The sequence below is a fragment of the Centropristis striata genome, chromosome 24, assembly GCF_030273125.1.
Source record: "Centropristis striata isolate RG_2023a ecotype Rhode Island chromosome 24, C.striata_1.0, whole genome shotgun sequence".
Lineage (NCBI taxonomy): Eukaryota > Metazoa > Chordata > Actinopteri > Perciformes > Serranidae > Centropristis > Centropristis striata.
Window position 1 is genome coordinate 13,553,070 of NC_081540.1, and position 24,957 is coordinate 13,578,026.

Consider the following 24,957-nt stretch of genomic DNA (forward strand, 5'->3'; position numbering starts at 1 on the left):
AAAACAGTATCACTCAATAGTTTATTATTATTACTATAAAATATGTGGTATCCACCATGCTCTAATTCAAACATGATAATGTAATGACTTAATGCCAGATAGTTTGTTGATTCAGAAGTTATATTAATAATAAACAAATCTAAACAGATCTTTGTTAACATGTTTGTTGTTACAGCTAATAGAAAGATTTACATATTTTTTAAATTTTGTTGACATTTTTTTGAACATGCCTTTGTGACTTAAATTTAACTTTAACTTAAATTAGTAGGCGATTATTTTAACAGTGTGACGAAATACATAAATAAAAAATAATAATAACATTTGATTTCCTTGTGAACCGTAATTGATTATTTTAAATATTTATTTTGATTTTTATAATGTAATGTACCTGTGTATGGACAGATGTGTGCTGTTAAATAAAATTAAAATAAACCTTACTTTGATAGCAACCGGATGTTTGTGTTTTAACATCCGGTGTGGAGGCGGTGTAAACAGCTAGTTGTTAGCTCACCAGGCTAACCTCATTTTGGTGTTGAAACGTAAACAAGACGCGTGTGTGACCACAGAAGAAGAATGGGTACGTGCTGCTGATGTTTATTAATCACGTTATTGTATTTTAATCAGCGTTAATATCTCATTTGACGGGATTAATAATAGGCGAAGGTTAGCCGGGTAGCTCAACTTGTGGTTGTTAATTAGATCGATGCGACCCAAACTCCATGTAAAAACCCCAAACATTAAAACCAACTTTAGCTCACAGGAGAGGTAGATGTTTAATATCAAATATCGCTATAGATATAATGATTCAGCTGTAGTTGCACATGAATTCGGCATGAGTAAAACACACCAGGCGGGGATTATTTTAGCAAAGAAATTCAATGTTGGGTTGTTGTGGTTCGTGTTACCAGTGTCCTGTAAGACACACATTCATCTCTCTCAGTCTTCATGTTTGCAGTTCTGCATCCTTAATTATAGGCACACAACATTCACTGACCAAGACCCAAATCTGCAAAATGAAGCTTTTAAATTACATGAGATTGTTTAAAAATGGACATGTCTTATAAAATAAGTATCTACAACCTTTGTTGGACATTATGCCGATTTGAAGACCAGTTACTAAATATTTATAAATTATCGTCACCCTGTTAAAATAATCGCCTAACTCATTTTTTCAAGTTTTGCAGGAAACACAAAAAACTTCACCAAAACTGTAACATATGACATTTATTGATTATTTCACCGAAAAAGGATGTAACAAAGGATGGCTTTTGGCATAGTAATAACACTGTGTGTAAATTATGTAACTTAAGAGAAATAAATGACTTAGGCAATTTTTTCAACATGCCTTTGTGACTTAAGCAAGATATGGTAACACTTTATTTTGAAGGTGTCTACATAAGAGTCACACAAGCCTGTCAGAAACATGACATGACAAGTATCATGAGCATTAATGTTACTTCAAAGTGTCATTAATGTTCATGACACATCCCATGTCATGTTTATGACACGCTCATGTCACTCTTATATACTTAACAGTGTGACCTTATCTTAAATCCAATTTTATTAAGCATTTCTACATCATCAATTACCAACAAAACTTAATTGCTGAGTTTTTTTAATGGAAATTTAATAGAATGCAAACCGTCCAAATTGTAACTTTTGTAAAAGAAATAACAGTTTACTAAAATGACGTTTGAAGGCCCAAACCATCCTATAAATGTTTGTGGTAGTTAGTCTGATTAACTACTACTAAACTAGTGTAACTACTAACATTAACAATGCATGCTTGCCATTAAGTAGCCATTACCTTTTATGGCAAGACATTTTTACTTGTTGTATGTAACCAATTTTACTAATAACGACATAACTATCTACAACCAGTGTTGAAGACTGATGCAGGTTTAAAAAAAAAACAGTTAAGAAATATTTATAAACTATCTGAACTCCAGTTTTATAAAATATTTCTATATCACCAATAACAACCCCTTAATTTCTGCAATTTTTGAATGGAGTCTGGCTGGAATTGGTCCCACAGCCTCCTTAGTAATAGTGGAATAACTATCTACAGCCAGTGTTGTACATCATGCAGACCTGAAGACTGGTTTGTGAATAATTCTAAATTCTAAAAAAAAAAGATCCTAAATTGAGTGTTAATGTGTTAAGTGTGTAAAAAACAACCAAACCTTAAATACCTGATATTCCTGAATTGGTCCCCAACCAAACTCCATGCTGACATTTTGAAATACTAACTTTTCTGGAAGACACACCGATTTTATTTGATGAAATTTCTTTTTCAGGCCCAAACTATCTTATTAATATTCATAGTTAGTCTAATTAACTATTTTCCATTATAACCATTTTGCCATTAAGTAGCCATAACTTTTTATAGCAACTTAATTACAACAATATTTTACTTGCTGTTGAAGAAGCACAAATGTTACTAATAACATCTACAACCTGTGTTGAACATTAATACAGATTTAAATGCCAGGTAAATATTTATTAAATATCTTAAATCTAGTTTTATGATGTATTTCTACATTATCAATAACTGTAAAAACTTAAAATTCTGATATTTTTGAATGGAGTCTGGGATGGGCATTCAGCCAACTTTAACAATTTTTTAAAAACATGTCAACCTGTTTCTGTGCAGCCTCGCCTCCCCCCGTCTCCTCCCTGAGACTCCTCCTACCTCCTCTCCGCCTGCTGACAGCGGCCATGTGGCAGGTCGCTCAGCGGCAAAGTGTGAAGCATTATGGGATGCTGGAGGACTTTGTTTCCCTGGTAACCGAGGCCGTCCCGCAGCTACTGACGGACAGGCAGAGGAGTCTGCTGCTGCTGGCCCTGAGAGCCAAGGTGACTGTTTATTAATTTATTTAAATTTCTTATTCATTTAACAACCTGTTTATTCACCTCCCGACATACTGATTTCCATTTAATGCCTTTTGATCACCAAGTGTATTTTAGCCGTGAGGGGATTATTTATTATGAAATAATGATAAAATCAATATTGATGACTGTAACTGATTATCATTTTTTTTAATCTGCCGGCTGCCATATGACATCATGTCCTGTCTCCAGGTGACCCTCTGTGACCCCGATCCTCAGGCAGGACACGCCCACCTGGATAAAACCTGCTCCGTCTCCAATGCAACGGTGAGATTGGCTGACCCTAACCTGCTCTTCTTCTTCTTCTTCTTCTTCTTCTTCTTCTTCTTCTTCTTATCTGTTTTATATTACTTTTAATGTGAATCGTCATCTGGAGATAGAAACTTGTTTAACGAAACATTCCCAGTGTGCTGTGATCTCTATAAAAAAGTACTAAATTATTTATAAAAATATAATAATTTAATATAAAAAAATAAAAAAATAAAAATATTAACATATTCCCAGACTTAAATTCCTTGGGAAAATTTACAGAAAATGATTGAGGAGACTGAGTAATGGGTCCGGAAGTTAATTAATAGAAGATACAATTTTTTTCAAATAAGTTATGAAAACTAAAAAAAATCCTGAGCAGAACCTTTCTTGGAAAGTTTCTGGTAAACCCTTATTTTTTTCATTGAAATTGTGAGGGGAAAAAAACAATTACAGAATTAAATACCCTTAGAAATTTTCTGGAAAATTACCAGAAATGTATCTAAAATATCAACACTACTTTTAACTAAAACATATCATTTTGTCAAACATGTCAAACATTTGACCAAGTGTTGCTTTTTATGCATCTCCAAAAATACCCCCATGTATTGTTTTTGATAATATCGATAAATTAATTGACAGTCAAAAAAACAATCCAAAATCCGTATTTATGATTTTTGATTGAAATATTGATTAGGCTGTGTGTCCTCTTAGGTGGACGAGTGGCGTTCTGCTCTGTTGACTCTGACGGACAGACTGACCCAGAGTCCAGCAGACAGACGGCGCCTCCTGCAGGTCAGTGCTGCAACAACGACACCACACAGCAGCTCGATGCCACTGTCTGTTCCTCTGACACACTTTTCTCCGTCTGTTTCAGGAGGTGTTTGACCACAGCTTTGACTCCGCCCTCCAGTCTCTCACATGTGACTTCCTGTCCAGGATCGAACAGCTGTTTCCTGTGCCCGACTTCAAACAGGTTCTCAGTTCATCTTTCTTTATTTAACGTGCACGCAAAGTGACCATGAGTAAATTATTTTGAAATTATTTTTGAAAAGCATTTCAAGTTTTCATAAAATATTAACAAAAAGCCACCATTTATCACAGAAAGAAACTGTAAAAAACAAGCAAAAAACAAAACAGGCATTATTTACACGGAGCTCAGAGGAGAGGACAAGAAAGGCTGGAAAATGGAAATGGTTCAATATGTAAAATATGGAGCATACATTTTTTTCAACATTTGTGGCACTTGGGAAAGTGTTGTGTAAATATAGATTTAATTTGATTCTTTTCTCTTTTTTTTAAATTATCAGAGAAATTCAACTTGCTTTTCCTTTTTTTTATGATTTACAGTATGTGGCTAAAACTGTGTCAAATGAGTAGAATAAAGGGATTCTGACAGAAAGGTCACAATTTTAAGCTTTGCTTTGGAAACGGAATTCATAACTGATGATGCGTTCAAGAAGCGTTTGAAAGTTCAAATTCCAACTATAATGCCTGTTTTTTTAATTACTACAGTTTCTATAGTACACGGTGTATTTGTGGCCCCCCAAAATCTAAAGTTGTTTGTTTTCAGGCTGCGTCCTGGCTTGATGCTGCTCCGGGTGGTCTGGAGGAGTGTCTGCAGGAGGCAGACCGGGAGGATCTGAGGGAGCTGCTGACCAATCAGAGTTGTCGACTGGGACAAGTGACCACCACAGGTGTTTATTTTTTAGGTTTTTGTCTGCAGTGCCCTTATTTATACAGGTATATCTCAAAAAAAGTATCTGAAAAATAATTTAAAAAAATAATTATATCATGAAAAAGTTCAATATTCCTTGTTAATAATTTCAGAAAGTGAAACTCAGACATTATATAGATTCATTACGCATAGAGTCAAATATTTCAAGCCTGTTTTTCTTGTAATTTTGATTATTCTGGCTTCGAGGTAATGAAAACACAAAACTCAGTGTCTCAGAAAATTTGAATATTGTGAAAAAGTTGAATATGTGAGTCCACAGTCAGTGGTGATTTGGGGCCATGTCCTCTGCTGGTGTTGGTCCACTGTGTTTTCTGAAGTCCATAGTCAACATAGCAACCATCTAGCAGGACATTTTAGAGTCTTCATGCTTCCACAAGCTCTTTGGAGATGCTGGTTTCATTTCCCAGCATGACTTGGCACCTGCCCACACTGGCAAAGGTACCAAAAGCTGCTTCAGTGACCATGGTGTTACTGGGCTGGACTGGCCAGATAACTGGGCTGACCTGAACCCCATAGGAGTCTATGGGCTGTTGTCAAGAGGAAGGAGAGAGACACCAGACGCAGATGACCTGAAGGCTGCTATAAAAGCAACATGGTGCCGTAGGCTGATCTCCTCTGTATTAATTCAGTAATTCATGCAAAAGGAGGCCCAACCAAGTATTGAGTGTATAGAAATGAAGATACTTCTCAGAAAACTGACATTTGTGTTTAAATATCCTTTATTTTTATTTATCTTATGTGATATTGTAATTTTCTGAGTTTTGTGTTTTCATTATCTTTAAGCAATAATCATCAAAATTACAGGAAATACAGGCTTTGAATATTTCACTCTATGTGTAATTAATCTATATAATATACATGTATGTATATTTTGATTGTACTTAACTTGTAGACTTTTTGTCTGCAGTGGGTCCGGACACCGAGGAGTTCCTCCTCTCAGCCTGGTCCCACCCCCTCTTCACCGAACCGACCAACCCTGAGCCTCCACCCGCCGACGTGGCGGTTCAATCAGACGCTCTCCCTGACGTGGAGCTGGTGAAGGCGGAGGTGGTGGTGGTGATGACGGAGGATGAGCAGGAGGAGGTGGAGGAGACTGTGATTGGTCATAGCGTACTGCTGGTAGAACAGGAGGCGTCCAATCAGAGCGCAGCGCTGGAGGAGCGTGCACCTGTGGAGGAGGACGCGTTCAAGGACTCACCTGGAGACTCTGCCGACCAATCAGAGCACACAGGTGAGACCCCCACACAGACAACACACTGACAGAAGCTCTGAGGAACCTTTCTAAGCCAGCCTCTCTTCACAGTCGACCAATCAGATCAGACCTGCTCTGAGGTGACAGCCAACGCTCTGTACAGCATTTCCCATAATTCACGGCGTGTGGCTCACAAATGTCCTCAGTGTGGAAAATGTTTCATCTACCGTTCTCAGGTGAGTGTGATCTTGAACTGCTGGTCCACCTGAGCACTTTTTGTTCTATTTTTACTGTAGTTGTTGTTGTGCTTATACTGCAGTTTTAGTTGTACATATACTGCAGTTTTGGTTGTACTTATAGTGCAGTTTTGGTTTTACTACAGGTGATTCGTCATCTGCGAACCAATAAGTCGTGCGGGTCGGCGCTGACCACGGCTGCAGCATCAAACCAGAAGAGTCTACCTGAGAAGGAGCCCCGCCTCCCGGAGCCCCGCCCCTCCAGGACACACTCCTGTTTCCAGTGTAACGCCATCTTCAGGACCAAAGCGGAGCTGCTGGCGCACCAGCGCAGCCACCGCGCCCGCCCCGTCTACCAGTGTGCCCAGTGTGACAAGGAGTTCCACCACCTGTCCAGCCTGACCAACCACAAGCAGACGCACCTGGACCGCGGCGGCTTCACCTGCAGCAGGTGCGACAAGGTGTTCGAGTCAGCCAAAGAGCGGGACGCCCACCGGCTGCAGCACCGGCTGCCTGACCTCACCTGCACCGTGTGCGACCAGACTTTCGGCTCGCAGACGCAGCTTCTGCGACACCTGCAGACGCACTCTGTGGAGGGGGCGGAGCCAAGCTACAAGTGCCGCTTCTGTGACCAAACCTTCTCAGGTAACTCACACACCTGGACCACACACAGGTACACCTCTCACACACCTGGACCAGCTGATATCAGACCATTAATGGTGCAAACCAGTAGTGATGTCATAAATACTGCAGGTACGTCCAGGTGTTCAACCTCATAGATAGTAGTAGTATTAGTTGTATTAGTATTAGTAGTAGTAGTAGTAGTAATATTACAGTAGTATAAGTCGTAGTATTGGTATTTTTATTATGAGTAGTAGTATTAGTACTGTAGTATTAGTGGTATTAGTATTATTAGTAATACAGTAGTATACGTATGGAATAGAGTAGTATACGTATTACTAGTATTAATACTCTATTAGTATTAGTAGCAGTAGCAGTTGTAGAAATAGTCGTATTTTCAGTAGTAATAATATTAGTAGTATTAATTGAAGTACAGGTCATACAGTGGTGTTAGTAAATGTACTGTATTGTTACTATCATTAGGAGTATTTGTAGTATTAGTATTAGCAGTAGTATTATTAGTATTAAAACTGTAGTATTATCAGTAATAATGGGCTACAGTAGTATCAGTAGTATGGCTAAAAGTACTGTAGTAGTATCCGTATTTTAGGAGTAGTAGTTTTATCAGTAGTTTTTTTATTAGTAGTTGTACTGCAGCAGTATTTGTATTATTATTAGTAGTACTGTAGCAGTATAATTAGTATGATCAGTATTATAATGAGTATTATCATCAGTATAACGACAGGCCCTCTCCCCCTGCAGGCGTGACTCAGCTGCGTATCCACCAGCGGACGCACACGTTCCGCTCGTATCAGTGCGATCAGTGCAGTAAGACGTACGGCTCTCTGACCGGCCTCCACTCGCACCGCGCCAGCCACGGCGCCGAGAGCCGCTTCCTGTGCTCACAGTGCGGCAAACGCTTCAAGACCCGCGACGGGCTGGAGGGCCACCTGAGGACACACACCGGCGAGCGGCCCTACCGCTGCCCCTACTGCCCCAAAGACTTCACCGCGCTCGCCGGCCTCAACGTGCATGTGCGACGCCACACCGGGGAGCGCCCGTACGTGTGCACGGTGTGCGGGAAGGGCTGGCCATCTGGAGGAGACCTGCAGAAACACATGAGGACGCACACGGGCGAGAGGCCGTACGTCTGCCAGGACTGCGGCAAGGCCTTCTCCATTTCCTGTCACCTGACCGAACACCGGAGGATCCACACCGGTGAGAAACCACCACCACACTGTTACAACTTCAGCCACTCCACCTTTTTCCAGTTCGTAAACAATCAGAGAAACTTCTATCATTCTAAGAACGCTGTTTTTAATGTGTACAAACCATCGTAGTTCTTAGAATGCAGGTTTCAGGGACTTTTCTAGCTCCTAAATTTTAGATTTACAAACAAAACTTTGGATTTGTAGTCAACTTTTAGATTTGTAAACAAAACTTTGGATTCATAAAGAAAAAATTATATTTGCAAACAGCACTGGATTGGATGGATGGATTTACAATCAAAACTTTGGATTTGTTAATCTCATATTTAGATTTGTAAACAAAGCGTCTAGATTAACAAACAAAACTTCTGGATTAGAAAACTAAACTTTTAGAGTTTTGTCGTGGTCATAGATGTCCTATAGTTGTTTATTTTGCTGGCGTCTTCTTTGATGTGTTGTTGTTGTGTTGTTTGTGTCATCCAGGAGAGAAGCCTTTCTCGTGTCCGGAGTGCGGTAAATGTTTGCGGAGGAAGTTTGACCTGAAGAAGCACATGTTATCTCACAGTGACGTGCGCCCGTACGCCTGCGCTTACTGTCCAAAGAGCTACACCCGCAAGACTCACCTCAACAGACATCTGCTGACACACGGAAATGCCGACGACGGCGAGACGGCGGTGGAGATGGCGGACGAGGCCTGAGGTCCGCCTACACACTCATCAATGACGTTCCTCTGCATGTCTAATGAGCTTCATGTTGTCCGATTTCCTTTCTGCACAGAAATATAAACATCTACTAGCCTTTATTGTGATCGAGTTGTGTTGATGCAGCGGCGACCAGGGACTCCTGAAGCTCACATTTTTTAGCTTTACGTCCCAATGTGGAAAAAACATGGTCGCCACAAATACGTTTCACTTTATTGCTTAAGTGTTTTCAACTTCAGTGGGGTTCTTTTCTGTTTTCAAAATAAAATATGCCCAATCAGCCTTTACTGTTAGCTTTACGCCTTGGCAATAGCTGAGCTGAACGTTAGCCTGACAAAGTTTGTAAAAGACAATACAGAATATTCTGCTGTGGATGCCACGTTGGTTCAGATCTAAAAGTCATACGAAAACACAAACAAATGAACCAAAGTGGACCAACAACTCTAAAAAGAGTTTTTTGTGAATGGAGTCTGGTTGAAAAGATAAAGAGCTTTCTGACAGTAAGGTAGAAATATTAGGCTAAAATATTATAAAGATCACAAACAAACCAATATTGAAGTCTTGACACTCTGGCGGACCTGGATCTGGACTTGATTAGTTGGTCTTTTTCGTGTTTTTTAAACATGGAAAGAGGAAGAATGAACTCATAAAAATTGCCTTGTCGAGTCTTCGTTCTGATTCACATGATTTTCCCAGTCTGGAGCTCATTTTTCCAATTATTACACAACATGAATATGGAGGACCAAAGCTGCAAAAATCGATACATAAATAAATAACTCCATGAATAAAATAATATGCAATTCGATGTATTAAAACAAAATATAGGCCTTAATTTATTGATCTAATGTGACATAAATTGACATTTCAATTTTAAATTGCTTAATTTATTTACCTTTGCATTTTATTTATTTGTATTTCCTCTGTCATTTATTTTCCCAAATATATTTATTTGTCAGAATCTTAAATTCTATTGTCATTTTGTTTTCATTATACCAATGAGGGGGCTAAACTTTTCAAAATTCTAAATGAATAAATAAAATGAACAAATATATACATTTAAAATTGTATTACTAAATTTGAAAATAAAAAATAAATAAATGCAAGAATAAATATATCTTAAAGATTAAACAAGGAAAATAGGAAAGTTGATACATAGGTGAATAAATAAAATGAAAATAGTTTATGTCACATTATTATATATAAGATATATTTAATGCCTATATTTATTATACATTTTATTTTTGTCACATTTCATGGCATATTAATGTATCTATCGAGGTGTTAATTTATTTTTATTTTCATTTTGGCGGCTTCGGTTCTCCATTAAATGGTAAAACAATGTAACAAAGAAAAGTTCCTGTTCACGTCTGTTCGCTGTCGTTAATATATCATTGATTGATCATTGATCACAAACTGATGATTATTGATTGAACGAGTCGAGTCATTAATGTGTGTGAGACAACAGGAAAAAAATCACGTAAGGCATTATTTTCTCGTGACGATCAACACTGATTATTGATTACTGATTAGTAAAAACATTTGTGTTGCCATGAAAAATTTTGTATTTCTGCTTATTGTATAAAAGTTGTTGTGTTTCTTATGTGACGTCATTTCAACACTTTTCAGAATGTTGAATCAGTGGAAGCTGCTGGATGCTATATGCATTAATTTGTTAATAAAAGAGTCCTTAAATTAATCTTCCTTTTTTAATTTGCTACTTTATATATTAACTCTTGGTTTGATTCCCCTATTTATAATCATGTATTTTTTAATAATGTTTTGCATTCATTTTTTTATTTTTTTAATTGCAATTTAATGTATTAATTAGTCATCAATAATTTAGTCGTTTTATTTATTTAAAGCTTTGAAGAATGACAGCCAGAAGAAATGATGCAGTAATAAATTGAGAAAAAAAGGAATCAATCAATCAATCAATCAAGTCAATATTTTTTTTTAAAATTAAAAATAAATATAGGCATTTATTAGTTGGTAAAAGATAACTAAAGATCATTATTTTTCCAGTTTTGTTTTTTGTATTCACTTTTACTTTAATTACCTTATTTACATTCCTATTTTCTTTTCTTTCTTTTTATATTTTTTAAATTAATTAATTAAATGTTGCATTAATTTTTAGATTTATTTGCAATTTATTTTAAATGTATTTATTCATTTAAAAGTTAAAGTCAGTTTCGGTGGAGATAACATGAGAGAAAAAGCAAAGAGATCAAATGAGACGTGCGACAAAAATTTGCAAATAAATGCAAAAAAATTGTAAAAGATCAAAGTAAAAATCAATATAAGTGGGTGGAGCTGGTGGTGCTGGTGGTGCTGGGTTCACAGTGAGGTGTGACAGCAGCTCAGACAGGCATGTTAATTGTGAGTGGTAGCCTGTGAGGTATGAGGGTCACATGTGTCCTCCTGCACGTCTCCTTCAGTCCAGCTGCAAACTTTCTGTCTCTGCTTCTTCTGGAAACATGAAACACTGAACGAGTGAATGAGCTGCCGGTAAGACAACACCTCTTTAATCTTTTGTATCATATTTGGTTTATTACTGTGAAATTGTGTGTCATTTGTTCACATTTTACGTTTTTGCTGTTTAGTCCTGTTGTGCCACAATATTGTGAATATGTAAGTGTATATATATTGGACCTTTTGGGGGTAATTATTGTGTAATATTCCCAGATTTCTTTGCCATTTTAAAATGATTTTTTAGGATGATTTTTTGTGACACTCTGTCCAGTTTTAGAGCTACTTTTATTGAATATTTGCACTATTTTGTGTCAACATTAGTGCCATTATCATTATATTTTGGTCACATTTACTGTGCAATATACCGTTTTTCTTTCTTTTTTCTTTTACATTTGTGCTATTTTTGTGCCATTTTATTTCTTTTTTTGTGTGTAGAATTTCATGTACTTTTGTGATATCTTGGCACTACTTTTTTTTATTTTTTGGGGGCAACATTTGGGGCATTTTTATAAATATGATCATTTTTCTTTTTAATTTCCCACTGTTTTTGTTCCATTTTCAGCCTATTAAATGTGTCATATTGTTCTATAATGTGGTGCAGTTATTAGTGTAAATGTTTATTAATGTTTTGTGTGGTTTCAGATTGTGTGAACAGACGTGAGGGTCATGGCTCCGAGCAGGATGGAAACTAAACCAGTGATCTTGTGTGTGAAGACGCTGCTGCTGCTCTACTGTCTCGTCTTCTGGGTGAATCAGCACTTTGATCTTCTCTGTTTGTTACTCATACATAAACACAAACTTTTATTCATAATTTGACAAAGGTCACCTGGACGTTCAGTAACTATGATTATTATTCTATGATTATAATAATGTGTTTTGTGTGTTGCGAGGACGACGACTCTTCTTCACGTCTTTTCGTCAGTTTGTCACTTTACTGTCAGAGCTCATTACAGGGTCATGTGATGCTGACTCACACACACACTCACACACACAAACACACACACACACACACACACACACACACACACACACACACACACACATCTTTTATTTCATTAAACTCAAAAGGTGAAGATAGACATTGTGACCTTTCTATTTTTATTTTTGTTAGGTGGTTTTCAGGTTGTTTCCTGAAACCGTGTAATCTTTGCTGAAATTTTGTGCTATATTGTTGCTACATATTCTTGCCATAATTGTGAAATATTTGTGCATTTTTTGTATTCTTTTCTGTTCCTTTTTTGTTCTTTTTGTGACATTTTTGTCCAATGTTTTGGGCTACTTCCAGCACATGGAAGTTTGTTTTTTGTTTTTTTTCTGTGGCATTATTGTGTTTTTATTGTTGTTTCTGTGGCAGGTGTCTGGTGTGGTGCTGCTGTCAGTGGGGTTATGGTGGAAGTTCATGTTGGGCCCCTACACGCTGCTGATCTCCAGTGGTCCATCAATTGCACCGTATGTCCTCACTGGCACCGGGGCCGCCATCGTGCTGTTTGGACTGTTTGGCTGCTTCGCCACCTGCAGGGGGCGCCCTTGGATGTTAAAACTGGTCTGTAAAAGTACTAATACCACACTGTAGAAGTGTAGTAAAAGTTGAACAGATAGTAATGTAAAAGTACCTTAAATTGAAGTACAGTAAAGTAACTGTTTTGTTGTCTCCTCAGTACGCTGTGTTTCTGTCTCTGGTCTTCATGACTGAACTAATCGCTGGAATCTCTGGATTCGTCTTTCGCCATGAGGTCAAAAACACATTTAAGACATTAACACTTTCAAATAGACAACTGTGTTCACACTCACAACGCATTGTGTTTGTTTGTCTTTGTTTAGATTAAAGGTACGTTCCTCACAACGTACAGTGAGGCCGTGTTGGGATACGACGGACGAGACGACAGGAGTCTGGCTGTGGACAGTGTCCAACGTAGAGTCAGTGTCTCTATAATATTGATTATTTCTGTTTGTTTGAACTGATTTAATTCTAAGTCAGTGTTTTTCTCCACTGGGTTGCAGCAAACACAACATCGGACATATCACATTATAAAACCACATGATCATCACATTAATTACTTGTGGAGTGCCTCTGGGTTCTATTTTCAGTCCTCTACATTTTTAAGAAAATATTTTTCACATATAATATGCCTTTTAATTTTCACATATTCACACAATTTGTGGTACAACATTTAAGCAATTTTTGTTACCTTTTCATTCCATTTTTATGCAAAATTCTCAACATTCATCTTTTTTTTTTCATTTTTGCTTTTTAAAATAATATTTTGCCCATTTTTGGGCAATATGCAATATAATACACACTATAATATAATTATATATAATCAAATTTTGTTTAACATTTGCATCATTGTGCCAGCCCATGTGGCATATTTGTGCCATAATTTTTGTACCAGTTTTGTGCAATATTTTCTACATTTTAACTAATGAGCAAAAATGCAGGTTAATATAAAAGCTAGCAAAGAACACAAGCAGAACATTACATATTAAACTACATATATGATTTAATACATAAGTAGTTTATTTGTCTTGACATTGAAGATGTTTGCTGTTTTGTACAGATCCGGTTATACACTGATGATCCACTGATTTATGTGTGAGGCCATTTAACCTTCATTTCCATGTAAAAAAAAAAAAATAGCAGAGTATTATGATATTGGGGATAAGTTAATGTATTTTCTGTGTGTTTGCAGTTACACTGCTGTGGTGTTTATAACTACACCAGCTGGTTCAGCAGTGTGTATTTTCCCGTCAGCGGGATTCCCGCCAGCTGTTGCGTCAGTTTCTCCGACTGCAGCACCGCCGACTTGAAAAACGCAACCCTGGCTGCACGCAAAGTCCACAAACAGGTTGGAAATTCTTCTCAGATCATGTGAGGGGAAGGATGTCGACTGATGCGACATTCTTCTGTAATATGGAGGACTGAAGCTGCCCAAATTAAAGTTGAATACATTTTTTTAGAAATGACTCAATAAAAAAATGAATATGGAATTACAAGTGCCACAAATAAAAATAAATATAGGCAATCTTTATTAATTAAATGTGACAGAAAATATTATTTCTGTTTTATTTTTGTATTTCTTTAAATGCAAAGGAAAAATAATGGTTAAATATATTGGAATACATTTAATTCTTGTAAAACTTTAAATGCAAAAATAAATAAATACATTGTACATAAAATGAAAAAGCAAATTAAAACAGAAATATTAAATTATGGTTGCACTTGATCAGTTCATTAATGCCTGCATTCATCTTTTTTTTAACCTAATTTTTGTACATTAAAGGGCATATTCAATTATTTATGGAGACATTTCCTTTTTTGTTGATTTATACATATATATATATATATATATATATATATATATATATATATATTTCATGAAATGTGCGTCTGCAGGGTTGTTATGAGTTGGTGACATCCTTCATCGAGGGAAACATGGGAATCATCGCTGGAGTTACTTTCGGCATCGCCTTCTCTCAGGTATAACATCTAAACAATAATACAGAGTACCATGGTAAACTGCAGTATGATTATGAATCTGTAAAGATGAAATGTGTCACCAAACTGCAGTGATGGGATGGATTATTGATATCTCATTTCTACATCGGTATTCTTATTTGTCTATGTATTGATTAATTAATTATTGATATTAATATAATGTGTGTATGTGTCAGCTGATAGGTGTGTGTTTGGCGTGCTGTTTGTCTCGCTTCATCAACGCCAACCAGTACGAGATGGTGTGACAGGTAACCATCACACACACACACACACACACACACACACACTGTCCATTTTGTTGTTCGTCACGTCCATCTTTCTTTTCTTTCTTTCACAGAAGAAACGAGGAGGCCTGTTACCATGGAATCAGACACGTTGCTCTTGTATTTATTTTTGTTGTTTTCAATATTAATTGATAAACATAGTGCCGCTTGGGCGTGTCATCGATTGGTTGTTGTTGATTCTCTCCAGACTTTCATACAGTTTCAATTAGAAAATAATTCCTTGAAATGTATGATCACAAATCTGAATATGATGAATTTTGTTTTGATTTTATGACATTAATGCAACATGTCAACAATAACTAAACATTATTCATTATATAAACAATTATTCAGTGATCTATGAGCATTAATTGTTTCTTTTCTCTTCACATGTATTTTCCTTGATGTTATTGTGGATCTCAGCTGTCTGAGTGTAATAACGTTATGAAAAAATAAATAAAAGTCATTAAAGCTGCTAAATGGAGTTCAAGGTGACATTGTTGTATTTTAGTTAATTTTGGGTTTACACAAGTTCAAAATGAATGATCAATAAAATCAATATTTGTTTATTTGTATACTGTAGAATGATAAAAGAAGCAGTAAAACATCATGCAGCGAGAAATAGTAGAATATAATAGAAAAGTTAAAACTGAATTAGTCTCAAAACATGTCGTCACACTGTTAAAATAATCCCCTAAGTCATTTTTTGTCAAATGTTCTTCTTTTTTCCCCCTAAATCATCTCCTGATGATGCTGGCCTAAAATCGCCTACATCCTCAGTTGATCAGATCATGTGATTTTACTCCTTTGAGATCATCACTTCTTTGACAATTTGCCACAAAGGCAGAAGAGAACGCAGCAAATAAGAGCTAGAGGGAGATTGTTTAGTTATCAGTTTAGTTTATCAGTGTTTTATTGTTGGCACTAATATTGGTAACACTTTACTCTAAGGTGTCTAAATAAGAGTGACATGAGCATGTCATAAACATGACATGGGATGTGTCCTGAACATTAATGACACTTTGAGGTAACATTAATGCTCATGATACTTCTCATGCCATGTTTCTGACATGTTTCTTATGTAGACACCTTCAAAATGTTCACACATCTTGCTTAAGTCACACGTCCTTTGTTACATCCTTTTTGAGTGAAATGATCAATTAATGTCATATGTTACACTTTTGGTGAAGTTTTTTGTGTTTCCTGTCAAACTTGAAAAAATGAGTTAGGCGATTATATTTAACAGGAAGACGATGTCATGAATAATAAAATAAAAACACAGAGCTGTTTACATGCAACTTTTGTACTTCTAATATTGAAATGAATCAGCTGTAAAATATAAATAACATAAATAAACAGGAAACATAAGATGACGCATTGGACGTTTGTAAACAATGTATCATTTTACAGCGTTCTACGTGACGTCGCCAGCTCTAGCCGCGCTGTGATTGGCTGTAGCTGGAGGTTCGGTCCTTTGATAATCTCCGCTCCACCCGGCTGTTCTGCTGCCGCTACCGAACTACACCGACAGACCGGCCGGTACTGCTTTCCACGGAACAAACACACACCGACAGGCAGCAAGCAACTGCTCACACAACGACACCACCCCGGGAAACGACAGCCGGAATACGGTGAGTGAGCACCGGGAAGCACGGAGCTAACGGGACCCGGAATTAGCCTTCAGGAAGAGCTTAATGTGCTGGCTGCTAATTGTGTTAGCTGCATTTTGCTCGTTAATGCTAGCAGAAAGAATCACAAAGACTGTTAATGCTTCTGTTATTAATATTTAGACAGCTCTCATCAATAGTTTGAAGCTAAATAAGTTCATAAAATAGCTTTTCCTGTCTCTGATTGAATGAACCCTCTCTGTCTTCTTCTGTGGTTGTATTTCAGATAGTTGCCTGTTTTTTGACTTGTGTGGTGAAACGTCCAGCTGGCGTCCTGCAACAGGGGACACCCTCCATCCTCAGCGGGGTCCGACTGCAGACTTGTTAACCCATGAAGACGTGGTGAGTGTCCCTGTGTCACCCAGTCCGGCTCTGTCAGGGGGTCAGGAGCTCAGTAACCCAGGATAATAATCTTCTAAAGAGCATTAGCGGGCTAAGTTTGGCGCTGGACTGCAACTGAAGCCATGATGCAGGTTTCTGAATCGTACAACCAGAAGAAGTCGCTGTTCAACGCCATGAACCGCTTCATCGGCGCAGTCAACAACATGGACCAGACGGTGATGGTGCCCACCCTGCTGCGGGATGTGCCACTGAGCGGAGACAGCACCGCCGCTAACAGCCCAGCCTACTTCGCCCAGGACGATGACATGTACAGCTCCTACGTGTTGCTCAAGTCCATCCGAGACGACATTAAGTGGGGCGTCGTGGAAGGCGGCGTCGTCGAGGGCGACGAGCGGCGGAAGGAGAAGGTGGAGGTGACAGAGGACGACCTAGAGAAACAGTTTCATTTCCACCTGAAAGGACTTCACGCCGTTCTGTCCAAACTGACGTGTAAAGCCGACACGCTTACGAGCCGCTACACGGAGGAGATCGGGCGCCGGAACTGAACTTTAATTTACAAAAACTCCTCTACTACTGAACGGCTGTTTTTCTATAGAGAACCAAAGCTGCCAAAATAAAACATGCATAAATAACTTGATAAATTATTTATTTTGCCAATACATTTTTTTCCAAATATCAATTATTTGATAAAAATGTGAAATAAGTGTATATTTATACTTTAAATTGCTTCTTTATTTATTTAACTTTGTATTAGTCCCCCTATTTATTTACTATCCTGTTTTCATTTAAGTGTGAGAATTTTAAGTTATTTTTTTTATTCTTACATGAATTATTCCTAATTTACTTTCAAATTAAACTATTAATTTTCTGATTTATTAATACATTCACTTTCTTTATTTATAGTTTTGTTATAGTTTAGTTTTTAGTTTTTGTTTACCCCGACATACTTTGAAAATGTGTAAAGAAAAAAGAAAGAAAAAGATTTGTTATGGTAAATTAATAGAGGCGAAAATAATAAAGTAAATACAAATAAAAATGTACGTTGAAAAAAAAAATGCACCAATTTAATGTAAATTAAATAGAAAAATATTAATAAATAAAAAACAAAAAAGATTAAACAGGATTTTTTTTTAACAAATTAACACATTAAATGGCATATTGATTTATAATTGAGTCATTTATTCACTTTTTATTTTTATTTTAGCAGCTCCGGTCCTTAATATTTTACACGTTTTCAGCTCATTTAATACAAATCAGTAAAAAAATAAAATAAATAAATGTTAGAAAAGATGTCCAGTGTATCCTTAAACGCCCCACCATGATGACAATGTCAGTAAAGTTGATATTTACTTGTATTTAATGAGCTGAAATATGTGCAATGTGTTTGTGTTGATCACAAAGAGACTGTTTGTGTGTCTTCTTCGGGCTGTTTGTCGTCTGTTTTCTTCTTTCGTTTGTCCCGTGACGTTGTTCATTTTACACTTTAAACTCCAAACTATGCAAACATTTAATCAACGTTTCGAAAGAAAACACAGAAACAGTTTGTAAACAACAGATGATATACAACGGGAAATAATAAAACTGAAGCCAGTCACAATTTTCTAACACGTACGGAATTTCTCTGTTTTTGTATTTATGAATGATTCATAATAAAAGTACAGATGAGACATTGTGTTAAGTGCTGATTATTAAAGTCTTTTTCTGTCAGTGTTGTTTATAACTTTACTGCCTTTCATTTCCAGATGATGTAGAAAATAATATTAAAGGTTTTTAACAATATTTTGTTCTCCTTTCCTAATTGTATAGTTGTTTGTACTGCATTTTTTTTAAAACTGCATTTGGATGACTTTATACTGTGTTATGAGCAATTTTATACTGAGTTTTAAGTCATTTCATCCTGCATATTGGGTAATTTAATATACCCTTTTAAGTACTTAATAAAAAGTAGTTAATTTCAATCACTGATTCCACACTGTAAAAAATAACTTGAATTTTAAAAGAAAGTCCACTGTACATGATACATAATGCTAAAAATGTAAACATTTGATCTTTAAAGTGTTAATTTAACAAAGTTTGTCTTCTGGTTTTTTTCTCCAAAACATGCACTTAGGTTTAATTGGTGACTCTAAATTGCCCGTAGGTGTGAATGAGAGCGCGTTTCTATGTGTCAGCCCTGCGATAGTCTGTCGACCTGTCCAAGGTGTACCACGCCTCTCGCCCAATGTCAGCTGTGTTAGGCTCCAGCCCGCCGCGACCCGAGTGCGGATAAGTGGAGATGGATAGTGAATGAATGAATAATAGTTCAGAGAGAATCCTATCAGTGGCCTAAGCAGTGTAAGAGGCAGTGAAACACTTTTGACACAGATGCATTAAGCCAGGTGTAATCTCCTCCCTCCACCTGTGGTTCAGTTAAAGGATTAACAGTGTTCGGATGAGAGTGAGAGAGAAACGTCAAGAAAGAGACGAGAAAAACCTTCAACAAGCGAGGAGGACAAAACAAGTGGATGTGTTTACGAATTAACTGGAGGCCATTTTGGAGGACAGGCTTCATTTTTAATCTTTATGGATCTGAGAGAGATCGACAGTCAAGACTTTAGGATTTGTGGATTTGTTGCTCGGATAATCCAACCATTCCTTCTTCATCCACACAACCACTTTTACCTCCTTGCGTCCCTGCTGTCTCAAACGGTCTTGCTGCCTAACCACTTTAGCCCATTGTAAACTTATTCAGCCTTGGCGTAAAATAACCTGGATTAAACCCACTTTGGCTGTGATTTAGTGTTGTTGAAATTAAGTTAGCCTGAATGCAGTTAAACCTGATCATAATTTAGCTAGCTTTTATTTAGCCTAGCTCCAACTTAGTCTGGTCATAGCTTCATCTAGCTGTTAATAGTAGCTTGGCTTCAATGTTGTTTCCTTATAAATAGGCAAATTAAATTAAACCTATAATTTAGTTGTAAAATAGCCCTGTTGTGATTTAGCGTGGTTAAAATCTGTCTATATTTTAGCATAGCTTTAACAAAGCCTGGCTGTAGCTGAATCTAGCTGTCATGTTAGCTTGGATGTGAATTAAAAGTTGAAAATTAACTCCGCTGAAACATGATTTGGCTGTAATCAGTTTATTTTAAGTAAAATTTTGCCTGGTTCCAATTTAGTCTGATTATAATCTTGTTTTTTTAGCCTACTTTCGTCATCGCAAGTTTAGCTGACGTGGACCGTTAAGTTTTGTTGTTATTTAACATTGTTAGCTCCAACAGCTTGACTGTAGCTGTATCTCGGTGTTATTTAGCTTTAGTTTATGTTCTTTTATAAAAGGTGTGGTTGTAATTTTGCTCCCACAAAGCCTGTCAGAACTGCTATATAGCTGTTACGTTAGCTTCGCTGGAAATTTGCCCAGTGGCAAGTTATTCCTGGCTGGAATTTATCTTGAATTTAATGAAACGTGGTTGTAATTGAGCTAATTAGCCAGACTTAACCTGGATGACTCAGCCTGGTTATAATCTAGCTGTCTTTAATTTAAACTAGTACCATAATAGCGTAGCTATAAATTAGCTGAATTTCAGCCTGGCTCTAATTTAGCCTAAACTTAAGCTAGCTCGATTATAATTCAGATGCTATCTTCATTTAATTTAGCTGAAACGTAGCCCTGCTGTTATTTAGTGTAAATGTTATTTATCCTGGTTGCAAACTAAATTGGCTGATATTTAGTTTGGCTGTATTTTAGCCTTGCTGTGTTTTGACTGAGCCTGATTATACTGTGGTTCTTACCAGAAGTCGAGACATAATTGATCAAAGTTGTAACATAGCATAACAATTTTATTGTTATTAAAGCATAATTAGCTAGCAGTTAGCTCCATAAACATAAACATCGCTGCAATGGATCCCGACAACGAAGAACCTGAAGTGTTTTCGGACACAGAAGATCCAAACCCTCTGAAGGCCGAAGAGGAAGATGAGCTGGAGGAGGATGGGGAGAAGGACGAGGAGGAGGATGACGATGATGATGAAGAGGAAGACGCAAGCATATTCAATGCCTGGATGCAACGGTACAGAGGAGGGGAGCGCCAGAATAAAACTGGAGAAGAGGTGGACGAGGAAGGGGACGCAGAGGGAGGAAGACCTGAGAGCAGATGCAGTTTAGAGCCACAGATACGAATGAGGAGCGACCGCCGGGCGTCGCTGCCGTGTCCAGTAAGAGACCAGCAGACTGACAACACATCACTTTGTTAGAATTTGATCTTGAACTCGACAGTGTTTGCTAAACTTGTTGCCTTCTTGAATATGTAGAATCTTTCAAAGTCCAGTTTCCCAGTCGTAGCTACAGGTGTTTTTGGACCGGAAGAACCTTTTCATTGTTCAAACAGAAAAAAGTCAAGAAGGCAGTTTCTCTCAGAGCAGTTTGGTCCAAAAATTCCCAATGTCTCGGAAGTTGAAATTAATGGTACTCATGAGTTGGCAAAACAATTTCACCGCAAGATTCACTGAAAGCTGTGCTTGAGCTTTTGATTGGAGTGCTTCAGGTCTCACTCAGCCCCCAACTCAGATACCAGCACTTATTTCTCCATCATAACAAACACTCCAAAGCAGGCATCTGTACAAAACAACGGGTGATAATCATCATCTTCAGCCAAATTTCTTAAATTGTGTAATTGCTGCAGGTACAAAACTATTTCTGTAGCATTTGTTTGACCGTTAGGGGCCAGAAATCGGCACCCGGATGTAAATGGTTTTTGTCTTGTAGAGAGCCGTTGCCTCTTACAGAGCCACTCCAGATCTATTTTTAGCTACATTAGTAAGAAGCATACTGCTCTAAGGAGGGCAGCTCAGTTGGCTCAAAGCCCTTTGGTCCAGTTGGGTGTTAAAGAGAAGCATCAAGGCCACTAATGAGGCTTTTAGACTTGTGGTCCTGCTTATTTTTGTCAGTGCTAATGTAATCTTTAGATTAGTGAGTCATTCTGTTCTTAAAAACTATCCATCAAACGTTCTACTGATTCATCACAATTGTCTTTTTAAAAAAAAAATTGTTTACTGATGTTGAAATATGGAGACATGAGATGGACAGGTGGACTGTTGCAGCTCACTGATACGGGTGTTGTACTAGATAATTGAGGTGAAAAAGGAGCTCAGCTAGAAGGCGAAGACCTCAACTTACTAGTCGATCTTTCCCTCACCTGTGCTCAAAAGTTTTTGTAGTAACCAAAATAACAAAATTGTAAATTCAAAGGCGACAAAATGAGTTTCCTAGGTAGTCTTAAATGTGTTCAAGTGGTCATAATGACTCCCAAGGTAGTCTGGACATCTGGAGGGAGCTCAGACTCAAAAGGAGCCAGTTGCAATAGTGACCAGGAGAGATGATATATCTGATGCAGCCTGTGAACCCTCAAGGTCCCCCAGGAGGAGCTGGAAACTGGACTAATCTAGACTTTTTTGAAGGTGTTGACCACTTAGAAGGTGTTGACCACTTAGAGCAATTAACCGTCTCTCTCTGTCCAGGCCACTCTGTCTGCGATGCAGCTGTCTCGCCTTCACTCGTCCACCCAGGCTCCGGTGACGGCGAGGGTCCTGCTGCGGCGCACTTCCTCCCGCAGACTCTTGCCATCACCGCAGGAGGGCGCTGCTCCTGCCGCCATCGAGCGAAGACCCTCCCTCATCCCCACAATCCCTGAGGTCATTGCCCCAGAGAGGCGAGGACAGTTCAGGAGACGCAACGTCATGTCATTGGTGGGTAAAAGGTTTTTTCTACCTATTGTAAAGTGCAGTCATTTTTAGTTTCAACAGTGAAAAGTAAACAAAGCCTGGCTGTAGCTGTATCTAGCTGTCATGTTAGCTTGGATGTGAATTAAAAGTTGAAAATTAACCCCGCTGAAACATGGTTTGGCTGTAATCAGTTTATTTTAAGTTAAATTTTGCCTGGTTCCAATTTAGTCTGATTATAATCTTATTTTTTTTTGCCTACTTTCGTCATAGCAAGTTAAGCTGACGTGGACCGTTACGTTTTGTTGTTATTTAACATTATTAGCTCCAACAGCTTGACTGTAGCTGTATCTCGATGTTAAGTTATTTAGCTTTAGTTTATGTTCTTTTATAAAAGGTGTGGTTGTAATTTTGCTCCCACAAAGCCTGTCAGAACTGCTATATAGCTGTTACGTTAGCTTCGCTGGAAATTTGCCCAGTGGCAAGTTATTCTTGGCTGGAATTTATCTTGAATTTAATGAAACGTGGTTGTAATTGAGCTAATTAGCCAGACTTAACCTGGATGACTCAGCCTGGTTATAATCTAGCTGTCTTTAATTTAATCTAGTACAATAATAGCGTGGCTATAAATTAGCTGAATTTCAGCCTGGCTCTAATTTAGCCTAAACTTAAGCTAGCTCGATTATAATTCAGATGCTATCTTCATTTAATTTAGCTGAAACTTAGCCCAGGTTTAGTTCAGGAGACGCAACGTCATGTCGTTGGTGGGTAAAAGGTTTTTTCTACCTATTGTAAAGTGCAGTCATTTTTAGTTTCAACAGTGAAAAGTAAAATACCAGATATTAACTGAGCACAGAGAGATCTTTCCTTTTTATACAAATATACAACATAATTCTGTGTGTGTGTGTGTGTGTGTGTGTGTGTTGTAGAGCGATGCCTACAGCGTGTGTCTGATCTGTCACAATGACTTGAGTCAAGGCACCGGCGGCACCACAGAGCTGCAGTGTACACACACCTTCCACAAAGAGGTAACACACACACACTGAACACACACACTCTGTACACACACACGTACACTGAGATGAGTGTACAGGAAGTACATCAACTGCTTAGGATGTTGTGTACTCACTGCTAGAGGAAGTATTCAGACCCTTTCCTCCAGTATAAGTACGGGATTGAAAATGTTTCTGTCTGTGTGTCCTCAGTGTATAGAGGAGTGGTTGTGGAGGAAACAGTCTTGTCCTACGTGTCACGTTCAGGTGTCCGTGCCTCAACCCACCTACTGGAGCTCCACACGGGTCAAAGTCCCCTAAATCCACCGGGACGGGAGAGTGACATCATCAAGTTAACTGTGACGTCATCAAGTTAACTGTGACATCACCTCTGGAACGAACACAGTGGGAAGGGATGAAGGGTGATCCGTATTAGAACTCTGATAACATCAATAAGTTCCACTTTAAAATGGATGTAGATGTTTATATAAAACATAACCACAGTAACCTCACCTGAGTGTGTGTGCGCGTGTGTGTGTTATACTTTACACATGGAGAGAAAAAAAAGTATTTTAATTCTTAAGAAAACTTGGAAAATGTGAGTGAGTTGTAAGCAAATAAACATAAAAATAATAAATAAATAAAAGAACTACAACAAACTTCAGTACAATATCTTATTTCCCAAAGTAAATAAGCTTAATTTCAGGGCACTGTGCTGTACACAGTACTGCTTTTTATTTGTTTTTCTATTGTTTCTGTGTACCTTTTATGTTTTTATTATTTATTTTGGATTTATTTTAAATATGTTTTCTTCTATCTTAAATGTATTCATTTTCTAAATGATATTTATTTTTTAAGTGTTATTTTTAAGTATTAATTTATTAATTTTCCCTGTATTTGTGATTTATTTCTGTTTTTAATTGTTCTGAACTGTTCTTCTGCATTACAGAGACAAGGGTCTGTTATTTTCACAATCTAGTAGGCAATAATTCATTATTCAAATGTGACATAAATCTAATTTTTTTCCTTTACTTTGCTTCTGTATTTATTTGTATTAATTCCATTTTTTTAATTTATTGTTAGATGACACACATACATATTAAAATTGTATCAATAATAGGTGAATAAAAACAAAACTCAAAGATTAATAGAAAGGTAAATAGATAAAGAAGCAAATTAAAACAAATATCTACTTTATTA

The 24,957-nt window shown here is 37.4% G+C and overlaps 3 protein-coding genes across 4 annotated transcripts; all 3 read left to right on the forward strand.

Annotated features, from left to right (window-relative positions):
• The first annotated feature begins 431 nt into the window (after positions 1 to 431).
• On the forward strand, positions 432 to 10,704 carry LOC131963141 (zinc finger protein 184-like). Its single transcript, XM_059328292.1, has 11 exons — positions 432 to 577; positions 2,654 to 2,856; positions 3,082 to 3,156; positions 3,853 to 3,933; positions 4,016 to 4,114; positions 4,712 to 4,835; positions 5,784 to 6,107; positions 6,180 to 6,304; positions 6,451 to 6,949; positions 7,688 to 8,143; positions 8,617 to 10,704. Exons 1-11 carry the CDS (start codon positions 574 to 576, stop codon positions 8,829 to 8,831), a joined length of 2,205 nt encoding a protein of 734 aa, XP_059184275.1. The 5' UTR covers positions 432 to 573; the 3' UTR covers positions 8,832 to 10,704.
• Positions 10,705 to 11,969: 1,265 nt separating this feature from the next.
• Positions 11,970 to 15,559, forward strand: LOC131963142 (tetraspanin-7-like). The gene is made up of 8 exons (XM_059328293.1): positions 11,970 to 12,050; positions 12,658 to 12,846; positions 12,962 to 13,036; positions 13,125 to 13,220; positions 13,994 to 14,149; positions 14,698 to 14,781; positions 14,976 to 15,047; positions 15,137 to 15,559. The coding sequence occupies exons 1-7, from the start codon at positions 11,970 to 11,972 to the stop codon at positions 15,042 to 15,044; spliced, it is 750 nt and encodes a 249-aa protein (XP_059184276.1). The 3' UTR covers positions 15,045 to 15,047; positions 15,137 to 15,559.
• A 740-nt stretch (positions 15,560 to 16,299) lies between these two features.
• LOC131963149 (mid1-interacting protein 1-B-like) lies at positions 16,300 to 24,587 on the forward strand. Of its 2 annotated transcripts, XM_059328302.1 has the most exons (5): positions 16,300 to 16,693; positions 16,956 to 17,071; positions 22,565 to 22,792; positions 23,695 to 23,793; positions 23,971 to 24,587. In XM_059328302.1, exons 1-5 carry the CDS (start codon positions 16,432 to 16,434, stop codon positions 24,076 to 24,078), a joined length of 813 nt encoding a protein of 270 aa, XP_059184285.1. In that variant the 5' UTR covers positions 16,300 to 16,431; the 3' UTR covers positions 24,079 to 24,587. The 2 variants fall into 2 exon arrangements, with proteins under 2 accessions (XP_059184285.1, XP_059184286.1); XM_059328303.1 differs by lacking the exons at positions 22,565 to 22,792; positions 23,695 to 23,793; positions 23,971 to 24,587 and having other exon boundaries at positions 16,662 to 16,693; positions 16,956 to 18,850.
• The last annotated feature ends 370 nt before the right edge of the window (positions 24,588 to 24,957 follow it).

Excerpts from the sequence above, each read along its gene's own strand:
- LOC131963149 (XM_059328302.1), top strand. The coding sequence starts at position 16,432 with ATGACGCATTGGACGTTTGTAAACAATGTATCATTTTACAGCGTTCTA. Across the intron at positions 16,694-16,955 it reads GAAACGACAGCCGGAATACG|ATAGTTGCCTGTTTTTTGAC; the intron begins GTGAGTGAGCAC and ends GTTGTATTTCAG. Across the intron at positions 17,072-22,564 it reads TGTTAACCCATGAAGACGTG|GCCACTCTGTCTGCGATGCA; the intron begins GTGAGTGTCCCT and ends CTCTCTGTCCAG.
- LOC131963142 (XM_059328293.1), top strand. The coding sequence starts at position 11,970 with ATGGCTCCGAGCAGGATGGAAACTAAACCAGTGATCTTGTGTGTGAAG. Across the intron at positions 12,051-12,657 it reads TCTACTGTCTCGTCTTCTGG|GTGTCTGGTGTGGTGCTGCT; the intron begins GTGAATCAGCAC and ends TTTCTGTGGCAG. Across the intron at positions 14,782-14,975 it reads TCGGCATCGCCTTCTCTCAG|CTGATAGGTGTGTGTTTGGC; the intron begins GTATAACATCTA and ends TGTATGTGTCAG.
- LOC131963141 (XM_059328292.1), top strand. Across the intron at positions 6,950-7,687 it reads CTGTGACCAAACCTTCTCAG|GCGTGACTCAGCTGCGTATC; the intron begins GTAACTCACACA and ends CTCCCCCTGCAG. Across the intron at positions 8,144-8,616 it reads ACACCGGAGGATCCACACCG|GAGAGAAGCCTTTCTCGTGT; the intron begins GTGAGAAACCAC and ends TGTGTCATCCAG.